The sequence below is a fragment of the Schistocerca piceifrons genome, chromosome 1 (genome assembly GCF_021461385.2).
Source record: "Schistocerca piceifrons isolate TAMUIC-IGC-003096 chromosome 1, iqSchPice1.1, whole genome shotgun sequence".
Classification (NCBI taxonomy): Eukaryota; Metazoa; Arthropoda; class Insecta; order Orthoptera; family Acrididae; genus Schistocerca; species Schistocerca piceifrons.
The window spans coordinates 544127323-544147822 of record NC_060138.1 but is presented as its reverse complement, the minus strand read 5'-3'; the positions used below and the strand labels follow the sequence as shown (position 1 = coordinate 544147822).

The 20500-nt window shown below is 42.3% G+C and overlaps 1 protein-coding gene across 1 annotated transcript in view; it reads right to left on the bottom strand.

Annotated features, from left to right (window-relative positions):
• LOC124799916 (ATP-binding cassette sub-family D member 3) overlaps positions 1–20500 on the bottom strand; it is a 98903-nt gene that overhangs the window by 38834 nt on the left and 39569 nt on the right. Inside the window, exons 5-7 of the mRNA XM_047262955.1 lie at positions 16806–16832; positions 16453–16523; positions 14089–14269 (exon numbers count right to left, since the gene is read on the bottom strand). Of these exons, the coding sequence (XP_047118911.1) occupies positions 14089–14269; positions 16453–16523; positions 16806–16832 (279 nt within the window). The remainder of the gene's footprint in view (positions 1–14088; positions 14270–16452; positions 16524–16805; positions 16833–20500) is intronic.

The following is a 20500-nucleotide window of genomic DNA, read 5'->3' as shown; positions in this document are numbered from 1 at the left end:
CAGTTTCTCAGAACTCCGCAGGTGGGAACTAGCAATACAACATATCCTTGGTTCTCACCATCCACCTGACCTTAATTTACATTAATTCCTTCTGTCTCAGCATATATTAACAGTAACTACTCCTTTCTTCACTCAATTTCAGTTTTCTACACCTTTCATTTTCTGACTTGTCTATTTTTTGCTATCTCCCCTCCCACCTCTGTTACATACAATGCACTTGGCGTTTCACTCTTATTAACTCATGCATGATGCTTTAGTAGTAATCTCTGTCTTGCATATTACCCTGTCTTCCACCTTTAAGCTCTCAGGTTTTCAAACCTCATCCGGTGCAGTCCCCATCAGTCAGTTTTTCCTTCTCATCCCATCTGGTACGTCTCCCCTGACCCGGAGTCCTGAGTGACTTTTCTAAACGGTACCCCTTTCCCTAAAACTCTCCAGTCCTTCTCCTTCAACTCTTCTACCAGAAGAAGGAGCCACTGAGGCTCCGAAAGCTTGTGAAAGTTAAATCCTTTTGTTTGTGTGTGTGTGTGTGTGTGTGTGTGTGTGTGTGTGTGTGTGTGTGTGTTCCCCTGCCGCCACTTGGTGAGTAGATTTTTTTATATGTCTATTTACATTATATTATCAATAATGACTATTTTCGTTGTTATATATATGATCTGAGATTGAACATTTCACAACAATGCAACATCACAAACCTTCCATGACACACTCAAGAATAATTGTATCTCAGCTGATAGTATTGTGTATCTGCTTTTTTTCACATTTGCAGGTGCTAAAACTAGTATACATAAAGTGTGGTACACAATTCTGTCCAAGTGTTCTGGTGTTAAAGAACTCCCAATGTACTTCAGTTGAACTTCTCAACAAATCAATTTCTTGTCAACTTTCTCTTCTCAGGTTCCACTTATTAGTGACAACAACTTCTTGTAACAACTTGACAGCCTTTTCCTTTTAATTGCGTATCCACTTCATCTCCCCCCACCACCAATTAAATATAGTTTCTAACTTCCACAAAGGGTTGCATTTTTACCAAAGGAGGTATGGACATGGGAAAAATATATTAAAAAAAGATGCTGTGACTTACCAAACGGGAGAGCGCTGGTAGATAGACACAATAAAAACCACACACACAAATATCAAGCTTTCACAACCCACGGTTGCTTATCAGGAAGGAGGGAAGGAGAGGGAAAGACTAAAGGATGTGGGTTTTAGGGGAGAGGGTAAGGAGTCATTCGAATCCCGAGAGCGGAACGACTTACCTTAGGGGGAAAAAGGGACAGGTATACACCCCCCTCTCCCCCCCCCCCCCCCCCCCACACACACACACACATATTTACACATCCATCCGCACATATACAGACACAGGCAGACAAGATATGTCTGTATATGTGCGGATGGATATCTGTGTGCGCACGCTGTTACAAGGGTAGGAGCCAGGGAAGGTGGTTTGGGGATTTCATAGGGGTGAACCAAGAGGTTATGAAGGTTAGGTGGATGGCGGAAAGACAATCTTAGTGGAGTGGGGAGGATTTCATGAAGGATGGATCTCATTTCAGGGCAGGATTTGAGGAAGTTTTATCCCTGCTGGAGAGCCACATTCAGAGTCTGATCCAGTACTGGAAAGTATCCTGTCACAAGTGGGGCACTTTTGGGGTTCTTTCCGCTGTCCACCTAACCTTCATAACCTCTTGGTTCACCCCTATGAAATCCTCAAACCACCTTCCCTACCCTCTGGCTCCTACCCTTGTAACCGCCCCCAGTGTAAAACCTGTCCCATGCACCCTTCCACCACCACCTACTCCAGTCCTGTAACCCGGAGGGTGTACACGATCAAAGGAAGAGCCACGTGTGAAAGCACCCGCATGATCTACCAACTGACCTGCTGACACTGTGAAGCTTTCTATGTGGGAATGACCAGCAACAAACTGTCCATTTGCATGAACGGACACAGCCAGACAGCGTTTGTTGGTAATGAGGCTCACCCTGTGGCTAAACATGCCTTGGTGCACGGCCAGCACATCTAGGCACAGTGTTACACCGTCCGGGTTATCTGGATACTTCCCACTAACACCAACCTATCAGAACTCCGAAAATGGGAACTTGCCCTTCAGTATATCCTCTCTTCTCGTTATCCACCAGGCTTCAATCTCCGCTAATTTCAATTTGCCGCCGCTCATACCTCACTTGTTTTTCAACAACATCTTTGCCTCTGTACTTCCGCCTCGACTGACATCTCTGCCCAAACTCTTTGCCTTTACAAATGTCTGCTTGTGTCTGTGTATGTGTGGATGGATGTGTGTGTGTGTGCGCGCGCGCGCGCGCGCGAGCGACTGTATACCTGTCCTTTTTCCCCCCCTAAGGTAAGTCTTTCCGCTCCCAGGATTGGAATGACTCCTTACCCTCTCCCTTAAAACCAACATCCTTTCGTCTTTCCCTCTCCTTCCCTCTTTCCTGATGAAGCAACTGTTTGTTGTGAAAGCTTGAATTTTGTGTGTATGTTTGTGTTCGTTTGTGTGTCTATCGACCTGCCAGCACTTTCGTTTGGTAAGTCACATCATCTTTGTTTTTAGATATATTTTTCTCACGTGGAATGTTTCCCTCTATTATATTCATATCATTAATTTGAACCCAACAATTACGTTTGTTATTGTCACTGTTGCATTTCGAAATCTTTTCTGTCATCTTATTTTCTCTTTCTGTTTTTGCAAGTAGTTTCACTTTGTATTCACCTTCTCCTTTTTACCGAATCTACCATACAATTTTATCTCGCCTCAAAAAATTTTTTTCCATTTTCAACACTACCGCTGCTATAAAATCCATCGTTTCCAGTTACAAACAGTTCCTTTCACCTATTAAACAGACATTTCGTCTAGTTCTAATAACTTTTGCTTTTTTTCCATTTCCGTTTTTCCCATATCACTGATCATTTTTAGCCACTTCCCAACAGGTTTTAACGTCATTATTTTTTATTTTTTCGTCAGACAATTGTTAGCCTCATTTTCACAATCTGCCACCACAAAACCACTCCTTTTAATACATTTACACGCAGTTTTTTCGAAATTTTCTCGAATTGCTCCACCCTTTAACATGTTTTGGCGGCAACACAACCACCTAACCTTTGTGCACATCGTTGTCTACCAACCCAAGTTCACCACAGGATCAACATAGCCCAGCTTTAACCAACACTTTTTCGCCTTTTTTGACACCAGATCTACAGTTGCATACTAGTTCACCTTTATCTCTCCCCATATATTTTTATTTTCATTTCACCCTCATGTTACACTTTCCACCTTCTAATACCATGTCACCCTCACAACATCCCCACAACGTTTTATTTACATTCCCTCCGCAAACATGCCTTCGCCCTAGCCAGATTACACTCCCATATTTTATTTTCTCAGGCTTGTCTGACATTTGGCATTACCCACAAAGGCCTCACACTTAAAGTTCCCATCTCTGGCTGTAACCCTTCTTTCCATCAGTCCCTATACCAGTTCCAAACTGAACAATCCATTGCCCTCACCCACCTAATCCTTCACCTACACATCAACTCAGCCTATCCTTAAAAGTCCTCAATCTTTCCTCTCCCACATCCACACCAGCTGTTCAGAGCATCCTCCTACAAGCCAACTGCAAATTAGAACAGCATGCCACCCTCCACCTCAAAAAACTATCCAATCTCGTGGTTTCCCACCTCCGGAAAGACAACTCATTCACCCTTCACAACCTTTCCAGCAAACATCAACCTCCTCTCATTGCACACAGACCTAGTCTCTCCCATCTACTCAATCTCCCACTTCCAGCTCCACTCCCCCCAAAACCTCAAAATTCCAAACAACACAATCTGGAACCACAACACCTTAATTCAGTAGTTAACCTTTCCTCCAAACCTCTCTCCCAATCTGAAACCTATGTCCTATCCAAAGGCCTCACCTTCAGCCCCACTCCCAGATTCAACCAAACAGCCCTTGTCAAAGATTTACTGTCCTACACCCGTACTCTCTGCTGGAAATATCACTTTGCCACAAAGAAAAATGATGCTAATCCTACTCCTAATGATCCAACTCCCCAAGACACTATCCAAATTGAACCCTGCCTGGAACAGTTCCATTCCTCCGTCACAGCGGGACCCACCTCCTCTTCCTCAAAATCACCCTCTCCAAACCTTCCAGGAATTTCTGACTTCCAGCCTTGCCTCTCAATCCTTCTTAAAAAACCTTAATCCTACTCCCAACATCACCACTGCTGAAGCCCAGGCTATCCGTGATCTGAAGGCTGACCGATCCATCGTCAATCTTCCGGCGGACAAGGGTTCCACGACCATGGTACTTGATCGTCGGGAGTATGTGGCTGAGGGACTGCGTCAGGTTTCAGATAACACTACATACAAAGTTTGTCAAGGTAATCCCATTCCTGATGTCCAGGTGGAGCTTCAAGGAATCCTCAGAACATTAGGCCCCCTACAAAACCTTTCACCTGACTCCATCAACCTCCTGACCCCACCAACACCCCGCACCCCTACCTTCTTCCTAAAATTCACAAACCCAATCACCCCGGCCGCCCCATTGTAGCTGGTTACCAAGCCCCCACAGAACGTATCTCTGCCTACGTAGATCAACACCTTCAACCCATTACATGCAGTCTCCCATCCTTCATCAAAGACACCAACCACTTTCTCGAACGCCTGGAATCCTTACCCAGTCTGTTACCCCTGGAAACCATCCTTGTAACCATTGATGCCACTTCCTTACACACAAATATTCCGCACATCCAGGGCCTCGCTGCGATGGAGCACTTCCTTTCATGCCGATCACCAGCCACCCTACCTAAAACCTCTTTCCTCATTACCTTAGCCAGCTTCATCCTGATCCACAACTTCTTCACTTTCGAAGGCCAGACATATCAACAATTAAAGGGAACAGCCATGGGTACCAGGATGGCCCCCTCGTATGCGAACCTATTCATGGGTCGCTTAGAGGAAGCCTTCTTGGTTACCCAGGCCTGCCAACCCAAAGTTTGGTACAGATTTATTGATGACATCTTCATGATCTGGACTCACAGTGAAGAAAAACTCCAGAATTTCCTCTCCAACCTCAACTCCTTTGGTTCCATCAGATTCACCTGGTCCTACTCCAAATCCCATGCCACTTTCCTTGACGTTGACCTCCACCTGTCCAATGGCCAGCTTCACACGTCCGTCCACATCAAACCCACCAACAAGCAACAGTACCTCCATTATGACAGCTGCCACCCATTCCACATCAAACGGTCCCTTCCCTACAGCCTAGGTCTTCATGGCAAACGAATCTGCTCCAGTCTGGAATCCCTGAACCATTACACCAACAACCTGAAAACAGCTTTCGCATCCCGCAACTACCCTCCTGACCTGATACAGAAGCCACTTCCTCATCTCCTCAAACCCAGAACCTCCCACAGAAGAACCCCAAAAGTGGCCCACTTGTGACAGGATACTTTCCGGGACTGGATCAGACTCTGAATGTGGCTCTCCAGCAGGGATATGACTTCCTCAAATCCTGCCCTGAAATGAGATCCATCCTTCATGAAATCCTCCCCACTCCACCAAGAGTGTCTTTCCGCTGTCCACCTAACCTTCGTAACCTCTTAGTTCATCCCTATAAAATCCCCAAACCACCTTCCCTACCCTCTGGCTCCTACCCTTGTAACTGCACCTGGTGTAAAACCTGTCCCATGCATCCTCCCACCACCACCTACTCCAGTCCTGTAACCCGGAAGGTATACACGATCAAAGGCAGAGCCACGTGTGAAAGCACCCACGTGATTTACCAACTGACCTGCCTACACTGTGAAGCTTTCTATGTGGGAATGACCAGCAACAAACTGTCCATTCACATGAATGGACACAGGCAGACAGTGTTTGTTGGTAATGAGGATCACCCTGTGGCTAAACATGCCTTGGTGCATGGCCAGCACATCTTGGCACAGTGTTACACCGTCCGGGTTATCTGGATACTTCCCACTAACACCAACCTGTCAGAACTCCGGAGATGGGAACTTGCCCTTCAGTATATCCTCTCTTCTCGTTATCCGCCAGGCCTCAATCTCCGCTAATTTCAATTTGCCGCCGCTCATACCTCACCTGTTTTTCAACAACATCTTTGCCTCTGTACTTCCGCCTCGACTGACATCTCTGCCCCAACTCTTTGCCTTTACAAATGTCTGCTTGTGTCTGTGTATGTGCGGATGGATGTGTGTGTGTGTGTGTGTGTGTGTGTGTGTGTGTGTGTGTGTGTGTGTGTGTGCGCGCGCGCGCGCGCGCGAGCGAGTGTATACCTGTCCTTTTTTTCCCCCCTAAGGTAAGTCTTTCCGCTCCCAGGATTGGAATGACTCCTTACCCTCTCCCTTAAAACCCACATCCTTTCGTCTTTCCCTCTCCTTCCCTCTTTCCTGACGAAGCAACCTTGGGTTGCGAAAGCTTGAAATTTTGTGTGTGTTTGTGTGTTTTTTATTGTCTCCTATCAACATACCAACGCTTTCGTTTGTTAAGTAACAGCATCTTTATTTTTAGATATATTTTTCCCACGTGGAACTTTCCCTCTATTATATATATATATATATATATATATATATATATATATATATATATATATATATAAAAAAAAAAATCACATTTCTAGAAGTATTCAGAACCACATGAAACTGACCTAAAGGGCTGAACTGGTAGTGAACTCTGTTTTCAACACCAAGTGGAGCAGTTTTTCATTAAAAATTGAAAACATCTTCCATTTCTACCATATGCAGGTTGATAAAGGGTACGATTTTGTCAGACAGAATCAGTGATTAAATTGTACAAATAATCCAATATGAAAAAGCCTCGCAAAAGAATAGAATTTGACTCAACAGTCTCAGGATTGTTGAGAATGAATTCAATGCCTGAAAGAAAAGGAGTGTACAACCTGACATAACCTGTAACAAGTCAATATTTTGATTTGATATTCGAGTCTTACTGGGATGGTCCAATTTGTAGCACATTGCTGGTGAAAGCCAGTGATCCTGGTTAGAAGGCTGGTGTAGCACACTGTTTGAGCTTAACACGTACATTCACTGGAACATATACTGTGCCCAGAGTAAATAATTCTCGATACTACATACATTTAAAACCACTCAATGCTAACCCATTATATAGGCTTAGGCAGAGAGAGTGGGGGATGTGGATCTTACTAAAATCTGGATCAACAACATATGTACATGTAACATAAAACTACACTCCTGGAAATTGAAATAAGAACACCGTGAATTCATTGTCCCAGGAAGGGGAAACTTTATTGACACATTCCTGGGGTCAGATACATCACATGATCACACTGACAGAACCACAGGCACATAGACACAGGCAACAGAGCATGCACAATGTCAGCACTAGTACAGTGTATATCCACCTTTCGCAGCAATGCAGGCTGCTATTCTCCCATGGAGACGATCGTAGAGATGCTGGATGTAGTCCTGTGGAACGGCTTGCCATGCCATTTCCACCTGGCGCCTCAGTTGGACCAGCGTTCGTGCTGGACGTGCAGACCGCGTGAGACGACACTTCATCCAGTCCCAAACATGCTCAATGGGGGACAGATCCGGAGATCTTGCTGGCCAGGGTAGTTGACTTACACCTTCTAGAGCACGTTGGGTGGCACGGGATACATGCGGACGTGCATTGTGCTGTTGGAACAGCAAGTTCCCTTGCCGGTCTAGGAATGGTAGAACGATGGGTTCGATGACGGTTTGGATGTACCGTGCACTATTCAGTGTCCCCTCGACGATCACCAGTGGTGTACGGCCAGTGTAGGAGATCGCTCCCCACACCATGATGCCGGGTGTTGGCCCTGTGTGCCTCGGTCGTATGCAGTCCTGATTGTGGCGCTCACCTGCACGGCACCAAACACGCATACGACCATCATTGGCACCAACGCAGAAGCGACTCTCATCGCTGAAGACGACACGTCTCCATTCGTCCCTCCATTCACGCCTGTCGCGACACCACTGGAGGCGGGCTGCACGATGTTGGGACGTGAGCGGAAGACGGCCTAACGGTGTGCGGGACCGTAGCCCAGCTTCATGGAGACGGTTGCGAATGGTCCTCGCCGATACCCCAGGAGCAACAGTGTCCCTAATTTGCTGGGAAGTGGCGGTGCGGTCCCCTACGGCACTGCGTAAGATCCTACGGTCTTGGCGTGCATCCGTGCGTCGCTGCGGTCCGGTCCCAGGTCGACGGGCACGTGCACCTTCCGCCGACCACTGGCGACAACATCGATGTACTGTGGAGACCTCACGCCCCACGTGTTGAGCAATTCGGCGGTACGTCCAGCCGGTCTCCCGCATGCCCACTATACGCCCTCGCTCAAAGTCCGTCAACTGCACATACGGTTCACGTCCACGCTGTCGCGGTATGCTACCAGTGTTAAAGACTGCGATGGAGCTCCGTATGCCACGGCAAACTGGGTGACACTGACGGCGGCGGTGCACAAATGCTGCGCAGCTAGCGCCATTCGACGGCCAACACCGCGGTTCCTGGTGTGTCCGTTGTGCCGTGCGTGTGATCATTGCTTGTACAGCCCTCTCGCAGTGTCCGGAGCAAGTATGGTGGGTCTGACACACCGGTGTCAATGTGTTCTTTTTTCCATTTCCAGGAGTGTATAAATATAATGCCACAATAGTCACTGTTAACTTCAGTCTTTCTCATGATGTACTATGCCTACACCATTAGGGCCCTTCTTATGAGAACAATTTCCTTTGGCACCAACACATGAACATCTAAGTTCTAGCAGGAACAGCCTGTAATCAGTACGAGACTTGTGCAAAATGCAGCAGGGAGTTATGCACATGATTATGGCATCCTACAGAACTGTGCCAATCAAAGCAATTGTTCTGGTTATTGGATTGTATCCAACTGACCAACAAATACCCAAGCAGGGAGTGATGTCTGATGCTCCATAAGTGGACACAAAAAGTTGAGGCTACTTCTGCTAAAAATAATATCAACACTAGCAGGAGTTGTACAAATGAATAACCAAGGAATGCAATAAACATGAGGAAAGCAAATAATGCAAGAGTCCATCACCAAATAAGAAATAATGTGGACTATGCAACAGTCATACTCGTTATTAGTGAGGGTTGAAGTCAGGATTATATGTTTCCTCTTTAACCAGAATCCCCCAAACCCATTATACTTGGCTAAAACAAACTAGTTTTTTCATTACAAATGCATACATTGTGCTGTCATGATATCATAGTATATGGTATTTCAATGCAACAATAATGATGTAAGTGCTGAGCTGGGAAAGGACTTTACCAATGGCAAAAGCTTGTAAAACAATTTACACCAAAGTAGACCCTAAACTGTGTGAAGTTTTACGTATGCTAAAAAAATAGGTCTTCAAATGAAGGCTTTGCAAATTAATATTCATAATGGTCAAATATATTTGTCATAAGATCAAATGAGGTGAGACTTCATATTTTCATCTTAATTCAATATTTATTTTATTATCTTTCATATGGCAAAAAACAGTGAAGTATCAGTGCCAGTGAAATGTCACTAAAATGTTTTAGTCTTATGTATTGTTTCTTTTAGTGTTAACAGTACTGTGAAAATTACTCAAGTATCATTAGTGCAGAAATACAGTATCTAGTACTTTCTTTAATGGGACTGTAATGCACATTGGCATTTTTTAGGCTAGGCAGCATGAACAGTCACCGGCTGACATGCAGGTAGTGAAATCAGACAACATTAACCATTAAAATTTTAGTTGCCTTAAAGCCGAAGTAGAAAGCTCCAAGATATTTAGCAATTAATGGAACATATGAGAGATTAGACTCCATGAGAGGGGAACTGTTCATTGCAGTTGGCAAAAATATTGTATACTGAGGCCGAATTAGAGCACGATAATGAAGTTATCTGGACACTTATAACAGGTCTCCTGTAGGTACAACCAAGTTAAACTGTTAGATGTTTTACTGGCCACGCTGTTCCATTCTGATAGTTCTAGAGTCATCCAAAGAAAGTCAACAGTCAGTAGTGTGTAAATATTTAGATCATGCAATACTATTTGGAGGCAACTTTAACCTACAGGGTATTGACTGTGATGTCTAAGGATTCATTGCAGGGGGTACAGGCAGACAGTGTTGTGAAGTACTTTTGAATACATTTCCCGAAGACTGTCTTCAGGAGCTGGTTTGACATCCCACATACAATGGATATATTTTAGATCCTGTAGCTGTAAATAGGCTTAACCTTATCTATGGCATCAGGATACAGACTGGGACTAGTGACAATGATACCATAGTGAGTATTGTTACTAAACTTAATAAATCAGTCAAGGTGGCTAGGAGATTATATCTGCCAGAAAAAGCAGATAAGCGCAGTTGCTAGAATCCCATTTAGACAATGGATGGACATCATTTAGTTCCAGTATGATGGACAGTGAGGAATTATGGTTTAAGTTTAAATGGATTGTAAATTGTGCTCTGGAGAATTAAGTGCCAGGTATGTGGATTATGGATGGAAAAGATCCATCATGGCTTAACAATGAAATCTGAAAAATGCTGAGGAGGCAAAGACTCTGTCAAAACAGGACACGCAAATGACGATGAACATAAGTTAGTAGACATACGTCCGTCTGTAAAAAGATCAATGGCTGAAACATACAGCAACTACCACCGTCATACTTTAATGAAAGATCTTGGTGAGAAACCGAGGAAATTCTGGTCCTACATAAATTGACTAAGCAGGTCTAAGGCTTCTATCCCATCAGTCTTTGACCAGTTTGGTGTGGCAGGAGAAGACAGAAAAAGGTAAGCTAAAGGTTTAAATTTCACATTTAAGAAATTGTTCATGTGTAAAAATCGTATTAACATGCAGTCACAGACTCCTGTGTGGAGGACATTGTAATATGGATCCATGGAATAGAGAAGCAACTGAGAGTGGAAAACGATTGAGTTGGCAGGCCCATACAGAATCCCAATTGGGTTTAACAAAGAGTAGTCTATGGCGTTGACGCAACGTCCCAAGAGCCTAGAAAAAAGTGCTCATGATTTCCGTATATGAGAAGGGTAAAAGAATGGACCCAGATATTTACAGACCAATATCCGTAACATCAGTTTGCTATAGAATTCTTGAACATGTTCTCAGTTTGAATTTAACACATTTCCTTGAGATGTAAAAGTTCCTGTCCAAAAATAAGCATGGTTCTAAAAAGTATCACTGATGCGAAACTCTGATGCCTGTTTCTTGCACGATATCCTGTGAAGCATTGATAAAGGGCAACAGGAAGAATCCATATTACTTGATTTCTGAAAAGCATTTGACATGGTGCCCCACTAAAAACTTAATGAAGGTACGAGCATATGGAATACATTCCCAGGTTCAGAAACTTCTTAAATAATGGAACCCAGCACACTCTCCTCGATGGCAAATGTTAATTGGAAATAAGAGTATTGCCAAGAGTGCCCTAGGGAAGTTTGATAGGACTGTTGCTATTTTTTTTTAATATATCTGGCAGAATGTAGAGCAAAATCTGTAGCTGTTTGCTGATGATGCTGTGGTTATTACTGTACTGGGCACTACACATTGAAGTTTGAATAGTTTGGCTTGAGCCCCCACATGCCATGGCACGAAAAAATATATTTTGTTACACTCAGCTTAATTGAGTGGCCAGAAATGTGGCTGGTCTCAATGTTTGTCAACATTTTTCGTCACAGGGTGCCAGCTATGCCTGGTACCTGGTGGGGTACCAGACACTCAAGCAGTACTCAAGAATGGCTCACACTAGTATATTGTATGCTGTCTCCTTTAAGGTAAACCAGACTTTTATAAAATTCTTCCAATAAACTGAAATCGATCATTCGCCTTCCCTACTGCAACCCTTACATGCTTGTTCCATTTCATATCATTCTGAAGTGTTACGTCTACATATTTAAATCTATATATAAAAATCAAAGATGCTCTGACTTACCAAACGAGAAAGCGCTGGTAGATAGACAAGCGCGCGCACACACACATATATATATATATATATATATATATATATATATATATAAAAAGAAAGATGATGAAACTTACCAAACAAAAGCGCTGGCAGGTCGATAGACACACAAGCAAACACAAACATACACACAAAATTCTAGCTTTCGCAACCAATGGTTGCCTCGTCAGGAAAGAGGGAAGGAGAAGGAAAGACAAAAGGATATGGGTTTTAAGGGAGAGGGTAAGGAGTCATTCCAATCCCGGGAGCGGAAAGACTTACCTTAGGGGGAAAAAAGGACAGGTATACACTCGCACACACACACATATCCATCCACACATACACAGACACAAGCAGACATTTGTAAAGACAAGCTATGTCTGCCTGTGTCTGTATATGTGCGGATGTGTGTGTGTGTGTGTGTGTGTGTGTGTGTGTGTGTGTGTGTGTGTGTGTGTGCCAGCGTGTGCGCGCGCACGTGCATGCTTTTGCACCTATGCGAATGTATACCTGTCCTTTTTTTGTGCGCGCGAGTGTATACCTGTCCGTTTTTCCCCCCTAAGGTAAGTCTTTCCGCTCCCGAGATTGGAATGGCTCCTTACCCTCTCTCTTGAAACCCACATCCTTTCGTCTTTCCCTCTCCTTCCCTCTTTCCTGATGAAGCAACTGTTTGTTGTGAAAGCTTGAATTTTGTGTGTGTGTGTGTGTGTGTGTGTGTGTGTGTGTGTGTGTGTGTGTGTGTTCTATTGTGTCTATCTACCAGCACTTTCTCGTTTTGGTAAGTCAGAGCATCTTTGATTTTTATATATAGATTAAATATGTAGACTTAACACTTCAGAATGATATGAAATGGAACAAGCATGTAATGGTTGCATTAGGGAAGGCGAATGATCGATTTCAGTTTATTGGAAGAATTTTATAAAAGTCTGGTTTACCTTAAAGGAGACAGCATACAATATACTAGTGTGAGCCATTCTTGAGTACTGCTTGAGTGTCTGGTACCCCACCAGGTCAGATTAAAGGAAGACATCAAAGCAGTTCAGGGGCAGGCTGCCCAATTTGTTACCGGTAGGTTTGAAAAATATTCGTGTATTGCAGACATGCTTCAGGAGCTTAAATGGAAATCCTTGGTGTAAGGTGACGTCTTTTCTAAGGAATGCTATTGAGAGAATGTGGAGAACCGGCATTTGAAGCCGATTGCAGAAAGATTCTACTGCCGACAATGTATATTTCACATAAGGACCATGAAGATAAAAGAAATTAGGGCCTATATGTTGGCATATAGACCGTTGTTTTTCCCTTGCTGTATTTGCAAGTGATACACAAAAGTAAACGATTAGTAGTGGTACATTGTAACCTCTACCAAGCACAAACGGTGACTTGCAGAATATGTATTTGGATATTTATTATATGGTGGCTTGCAGAATATGTATTTAGGTGTAGATGAATTAAGGTGACGTGTAAACTTTAAATCTAAATGATTTTTTATGACTACTTTAAACCCTAATTCTAGACCAATATTAATTATCAAATTGTGCAACAATACATGTATGTGCTCTAATTATAATTTTATCAACACTCAGGAGGGAAGAGAGAAAGCTGTCAATATTTCTGAAAGAAGCAGATCAATCAAGCAAATTTTATTCATAAAAAACCTTGAACAAAAAATAAGTGAAGTAAGAGGTGTATGTTACAGTACAGGAGTAGAAAGTAGCGCATATGCAGATAGTATGTGCGTGTGACTAAGAAACTAAGTGGCAGGTAATTGTGAGCAGGGACACAGTAAGGGCAAAAGGCATTATACAGTTTGGTTGAGCACTGGAATAGTGCTTTGTGAACTGGAGAATCTTTGAAATATTTCTCCTACTGACAAAAGGAAGAGGACATGAAAGAGCTGGTGAAGCCTGGAATGGCACTAAGTGACAAAGAGTTGTCCGTTTTTAGCTACCTTAATAATTATCTAGGGATCAGATGTGGGTGTGAGGATGGGAGGGAGGGGAGGGGAGGGGGGGGAGAGGGAGAGGGAGAGGGAGAGGGAGAGAGAGAGAGAGAGAGAGAGAGAGAGAGAGATTCAATCAAATATGTGAATGTCACATACCTGTGGCCCCAATGACACTGTCAGACGATATACATATATAAATATGTCCAGCATGGGTTTGCATGTATTTGAATACAAGTCTGTAAATGTATCACAGAACTTGTCCACATCTGTTGTTAGGAGCTGATCTGCATTTGCAATACGATTATCCAGATTACTCATTTTGTAATATGTAAAGCCCCTGTATGAAGAAAACAAAAATAAAGGAACTGTTTGAATAATTACATGACACGTAACCCAAATGTTATATAAATGCAGATAAGAGGAAATTTAGAGCTAAAAGTGTGTTTTTCAGTTCTGTTTTTTAGTTCACTGTCAGGTTGAGTAGAGAACTTTCATCTGTTTTCCTTTTGGGTATCTTGTACACTTCAAGAGGCTGATGACCTATATTGTGTACAAACTCTGGATCATTAGTAATTTCCTTTCTTCCTTCCTTTTCTACCAAATAATGTTTCAAATTACACTGATAGAACAACTGCTACTCGTGGAACAAACCAGTAATTCCAAATCCGAAGCTACATTTACCCTCTTTCCTTCAAGTCACATGCAAAGTACAGGTTAACAATGTTTCCATTTCAATGAAGTTCCTCATCCTTATGATCGTAACATAATAGAAACAGGTAGGTCTTTACAGCAAATTCTCACCAGTGTTGTTAATATATGTGAGGCATCATCAACATTAAATATACATGCTAAGTAATTTCTTTTATTGTTTTCTGGGTGGGGGGGGGGGGGGGGGGAGGAGGGGTTGCAGGAAGAGTAGGGGGAAAAAGGGGAGAAAGAAAGTAAAATGTGGAACAGGAGCAATTGGCAAAAAGATTAAAACTGAGGTAAAAAAAGTACTGCAGTGGCTATACTTTGAAGATCTTAAGCAGAGCTATGCTTGCAATAATAATTACAATAGACCAATGTAGATAGGACTTAAGGTAAAGAAAAGAAATGTATTATGACCATCACCCACATCAAAAGTAGGCTATCTCAGCAATAATCACACTTCCATGTTTATGAAAACTGCAACACAGACTAAAATTAACTTTACATCAGAAATTAGGTGTGCCTGATAGCTGAAAATAGGGCAGGAATTGAAATTCAAGCTGCCTGTAATGTTACATAGAAGCCAATTGCATTACAGATTGCAAAAGACTGCCTAAAAAAGTAAAGAACACCCAAAATTTTGTTACTGAAAAAAGTTCACTTCCTGGCACTCAGTTCTAAGCTACTTGATGTGGTAAATTGGTTAGAAAATTGGAACACTAGCAGGAAATACCTTTATGTTAGTGAGATCAGTATAATGTCTTCATGTAGCAGTGGGTTACTCAACGGGCTAAAATGTAAACAAGCAATGTTGCAGTTGGTGATTCAAACTCTGCTTTACAAGAATTACTGTATCGTTGTGTTTTTTCAGTAGGCTTGCATATTCACAAAAACCTTAACTGAATAATACATCAACCGATGTAGAATTAAAAATAAGACAGCAGTACATGGACATCACACTATGTCAGTTTGAAATGGAAGAGAGACAAAAACATTCCATTCTGTCATTCAGTGTGCCAAGAGCTGAGCGGCATTAATATGCTCATTTTTATCTCAGGATTTTCGATCTATCAAAACTGACATAACAGCATGCAGGCCGTCAGTAAACCTTGCAACATACTCCTAAACGGACTGGATCACACCCATTGCAGTCCTATAGCGATCAAGCCAACGTTGTTGAGTCTGTAGTGTTGATCAAAGCAATGCAGACAAAACAGAAAGTTGACGTAGAAGTCATCTGTTGATTACAATGTGCAGTCCAGAATCTGATTATCATTGTTGCGCCTCTGTTGTGATCCACTGTTGCAGCAAATGCGCTTACATGCCCTGTATGAGCAGAAATCTCATAGTATGAAAACTTACTTCCTACTCACCAATCATTCTGTTTGGTTTGAACTCACTCATACACTGACAGAGCACCATTACTCACTGAAGAGGCATACTGGCACTTGTTCTCACATTTTAATGGATATCTTGGCTTTTCACTAGTTGAACTTGACATAACACTGATCTTTATAGTCAAACAAGTTAAAGTGCTGCCAGTGTTTCGTGCGTGCCATCACTCTATGATCTGAATCACTTACTGCTTATCCACAAAGCCGCCAAGTTTCAAGCAATCCAGGCCATTCTTTCCGAGTGTGCCCTTTTCACAAATTGTGGTGCAGAAAAAAATCAATTCACACTGGCAGGTATCTACAAATACATGACCTTAGTTGTGAATACTCTACATAAAAATGGCAACTTTTCTGTCTGCATCACATATTGATGTAATACTGAATAGAATATGACACTGAAATTGTCTAACAGTATAGAGATCACAAATTAACATACCTGAGGTACTGATCATACAGGTGATGTGTTAGCCGTGTTCTTAAACGCAGCTTCAGCTCTCCAATTCCATACTGCAATGGAATACATTTTAATCAAGAAAGATTTTACATTTACAAAGTATATCAGCACATTATTAAAAAAAAAAAAAAAAAAAAAAAAAAAAAAAAATTGAATGAAAACCTCACTGTTAAAGAATCTTCAAGTTTTTCACAAATGGTTAATAAACAGTTATTGTTTCAGTTCACCTGAGGATGAGTGGCTGCATGTATTGCAGGAATTAAAACTTATTACAGAACTTTTTGTATCCTATTTCATATAAAAAATTTCATAGACACTGAAGCCAGTACACATACCTTAAGAATGTTGTTGACAACGGATATCTGAAAAAGAAACATTTATTAGAACTTGCTTAAATGTTCTGGCCCTTCAAGATGTGATTGAAAATATAAACATGTAACATTTAACTTGACAAAAGAATACAGGTTGGATGGGAACTAAAGAAAACACACACACACACACACACACACACACACACACACACACACACACACACACACTTTGAAGGAGGAATACACAAAGTGAATTGGAACAACAAATACAAATACACCTGAAAGATTAATACTAATAGGGAACTTATGATAGCATGTAAATAATTAGGAGTAATGGAGACCACTCACCAAACAGCAGAAGTGCTGAGAAGCTGACAAGCAAACACAAAAGAGAAAAAAATCTTGCTATCTTCTGGAATTAATCTTTTCTCAGGCTAGAGTATACACAGAAAAAAACAGGCCTGTGCCCATTCGTAGAACCCAAAACTCCTAACCCCTTACCTGGTTCATGTTCATAGATGATATCATGATTTGCGCTCGGGACTGAGAGACAGTCCTGTCCTCCACAACTTCAACACCTTCTCTCCCATCTGCTTCACTTTGTGCTTCTCAACCCGATGTGCTGCCTTCCTGGACATTGACCTCTACCTCCCTGACGTCTTCATCCACACCTCTGTCCATGTGAAACTCACTAACCATCAACAATACCTCTGTTTCAACAGTTGTCATCCCTTCCACACAAAAAAATCCTCCCATATGGCCTGGCGACCTGTGGAATGCATATGTGCAGAGACAGGATCTCTAATGCCTAGTATTCCAAAGGTCTCACAAGGGCCTTCACAGACAGGCACTAACCCTAACCCCATTCCCTCCCCCCCCCCTTTCCAACCTAGCTGCAGAAAGACTTCCCATGCCAAACCTCAAACACCCTTAATCCCCCCAGCACTCCCCGGAATCAGCTTCAAAGGAGTGCCCCTCTCATGACCCAATAACCTGTGGACTGCAACAAGTCAACCACATCCTTCATCAGGGCTTTGACTATTTATCATCATGCCCTGAAATGAGGTTTAAAGTTCTATTGCATCGTGTACTCACTCACCCTATACAACATCCTAGTCCACCCCTATGCCACTCCCAACCCCTACCTCATCCCTGTGGAAGACCTGCCTGATGCAACCTGCCTGATGCAACCCAGCACTTCCTACCCCAATCCAGTCACAGGCTTATCCTGCCCCATCAGAGACAGGGCAACTTCTTAAAGCAGCCATGTCATATAACAATTCCACTGCAATCACTGCAAGGCTTTTTCTACTCCTATGACTAGCAACCCACTGTCCACCAGACTAAATGGCGACTGTTAAACTGTGGCAGGCACAACATGCAGCTTATCACAACATCCTTGAGTTGAAAGGTTGTTTCACAATCTGGACCATATGGATCCTTCCCTCCCCCACCAGCTTTTCTGAACTATGGAGATGTGAGTCATCCTTGCAACACATCCTTTGCTCCCGTAATCCTTCTGGTCTCAGTCTCCATTAACCAACAGACTCACTGCCAGAAGACACCATGTAGAGGAAGAGATAAACGTGGGCGCGAGCACGTGCAAGCGCACACACATGTGCATGTGTGTACTAGCTCATGAAAGGACTGATTCCAAAAGCTAGCAAGTTTCTTTTCTCAATACTTCAGCTATTCAATGAATGGTTTCCTTTACTCCTAAATTATTTACACTGCAAAAGATTAAGTCCTCATATTTTACATAGCTGTCTACTGCATATAAAAAAACGAAAACAGACAATACATTTATTTATTATTGTAAACATAGGTAAATATTTTATTTTTCTATAATAGAACTGAAGTTGTAGACACCTTAATATGAAACAGTTAAGTAATTCTTACATAACACTATATAATGTATTCTCCACAAACTTCTAAGACTGACATGTTCCATATCCTGCAAGATATTTACAGCATGGACCATTGCAACATGAAATAAACAACTAAAAATAAATAAAATAAAGAAAGGCAGTTTTTCATGAGAACTCGAGACAAGTACACATTGATATGAAACTATGTTATTAAAATAGTTAAATGAAAATTGATAGATTGTTAAATGAAAGTGTATATATAGAATAAATTTTTCACAATCTCATCAAAAGTATCCAAACACTTATTTGTGGACTTCAGTAAGGGGTGTGTTCATTCCTTACATTTACGATGGCTTAAACTCTACTGAATTCCCATTCTTTCTCAAGAGTCAAAATCAGAAGGTAGTGATGTCAGGTGCCAGGGTCTGGAGTGAAGTCGACATTCTAATTCATTCCAAAGGTATTCCATTGAGTTCAGGTCGAGACTCCAAGCAGGCCATTAAATTTCAAGAATATTATTGTAAATAAACCAGTGCCTCACAGATGCTGCTTTGGGACAGGATGCCGATACAATCAATCATCATCTCTGAACTATTCCTCTATGGTGCACAACACATAATGTAGTAACATGTGTTTATATCCTTTTGCATTTACCTTTCTCTTATGCACAATAAGGAAAGCACATCCTAACCAAGAAAAGCATACTCATACCATAACACCATATCCTCCCTACCTCAATGTTGGCACTACAAACGATGGCAGGTAATACTCTCCAGGCATTCACCAAACCCAAACCCTTCCATCGGACTGATACAGGGAATAATGTAATTGATCACTCCATATCTCTCATTCTCAGTCATCCACTGTCCAGTGGTGGTCCCTCTGCACCACATCAAGTGTTGCTTGCCACCAACTACAGAAACAAGGAACTGCTTGACCATTTTATCCCATTCTTTGAACTCCCTATGCCCAGATGTCGTGCTAGCTGGACTGCTGGTAGTACTTTGGAAGTCAAGAGTGATTCCTTCTGTTGATTTCATGTGATTTTCTACAACCCCTCTCTATGCTGTGCAGAGTGTAGACCCTATCCATGAAGCCTACCTGGTATTGGTTTACCTGTGGTTGCTCCTTTGTATTTCCACTTCACAGTCACATTAGCAGTTGCACGGTTGCTGCCAGTTCATATGGGTGGCTGGTGGAAGTTGTTAAGGCTGCTGGCAGAGCAGAGCTCACAATTTGCAGCATTGTACCCAGAATTGATAATGGTTGTTTTGTTTGGAATCAAGTTGAGGGTCTCAACCAGAGAGTCCATCGGTTCTTTGGTGATATTCACTGTGTTATAGCCTGGAGAACTGTACGACTCCTCTTAAGTCAGAGGTGCACTACACACAGCAAGCAGCTATTCTCATAGCAGACTACCTTTGGAGTGCATCTGGAGGTTTTTTAGGCCAGGTGATAATTTTAGGTCCTTTTATAAATGCTCACCAGTTGAAACACACTGGGAGTGATATTATATCTAGTGCAAAGCTAAGCCACTTTGACTGACAGAATTTTAACAGCAAATTGCAGAAGCTTTCATAACTAAGTTCCTGAAGTTACTGTTACCTTAGCAAATGATCTTCCTGAGAACCTTAGAGACTTCTCATTCTATGTAAAATCATTAAGAGGATCAATGGCTTCTATCTAGTCACTCATCGGTCAGTCTGGTGTGGCAACAGAAGGAAGCAAAAGGAAAATCAAAGTTTTAAATGTTGTGTTCAGGAAATCATGGATGAAGGAGGATCGTACAACATGTAATCGTTTGATTATTGCACAGATTCCTGTATGGAGAACATAGTAATAGGCATCCCT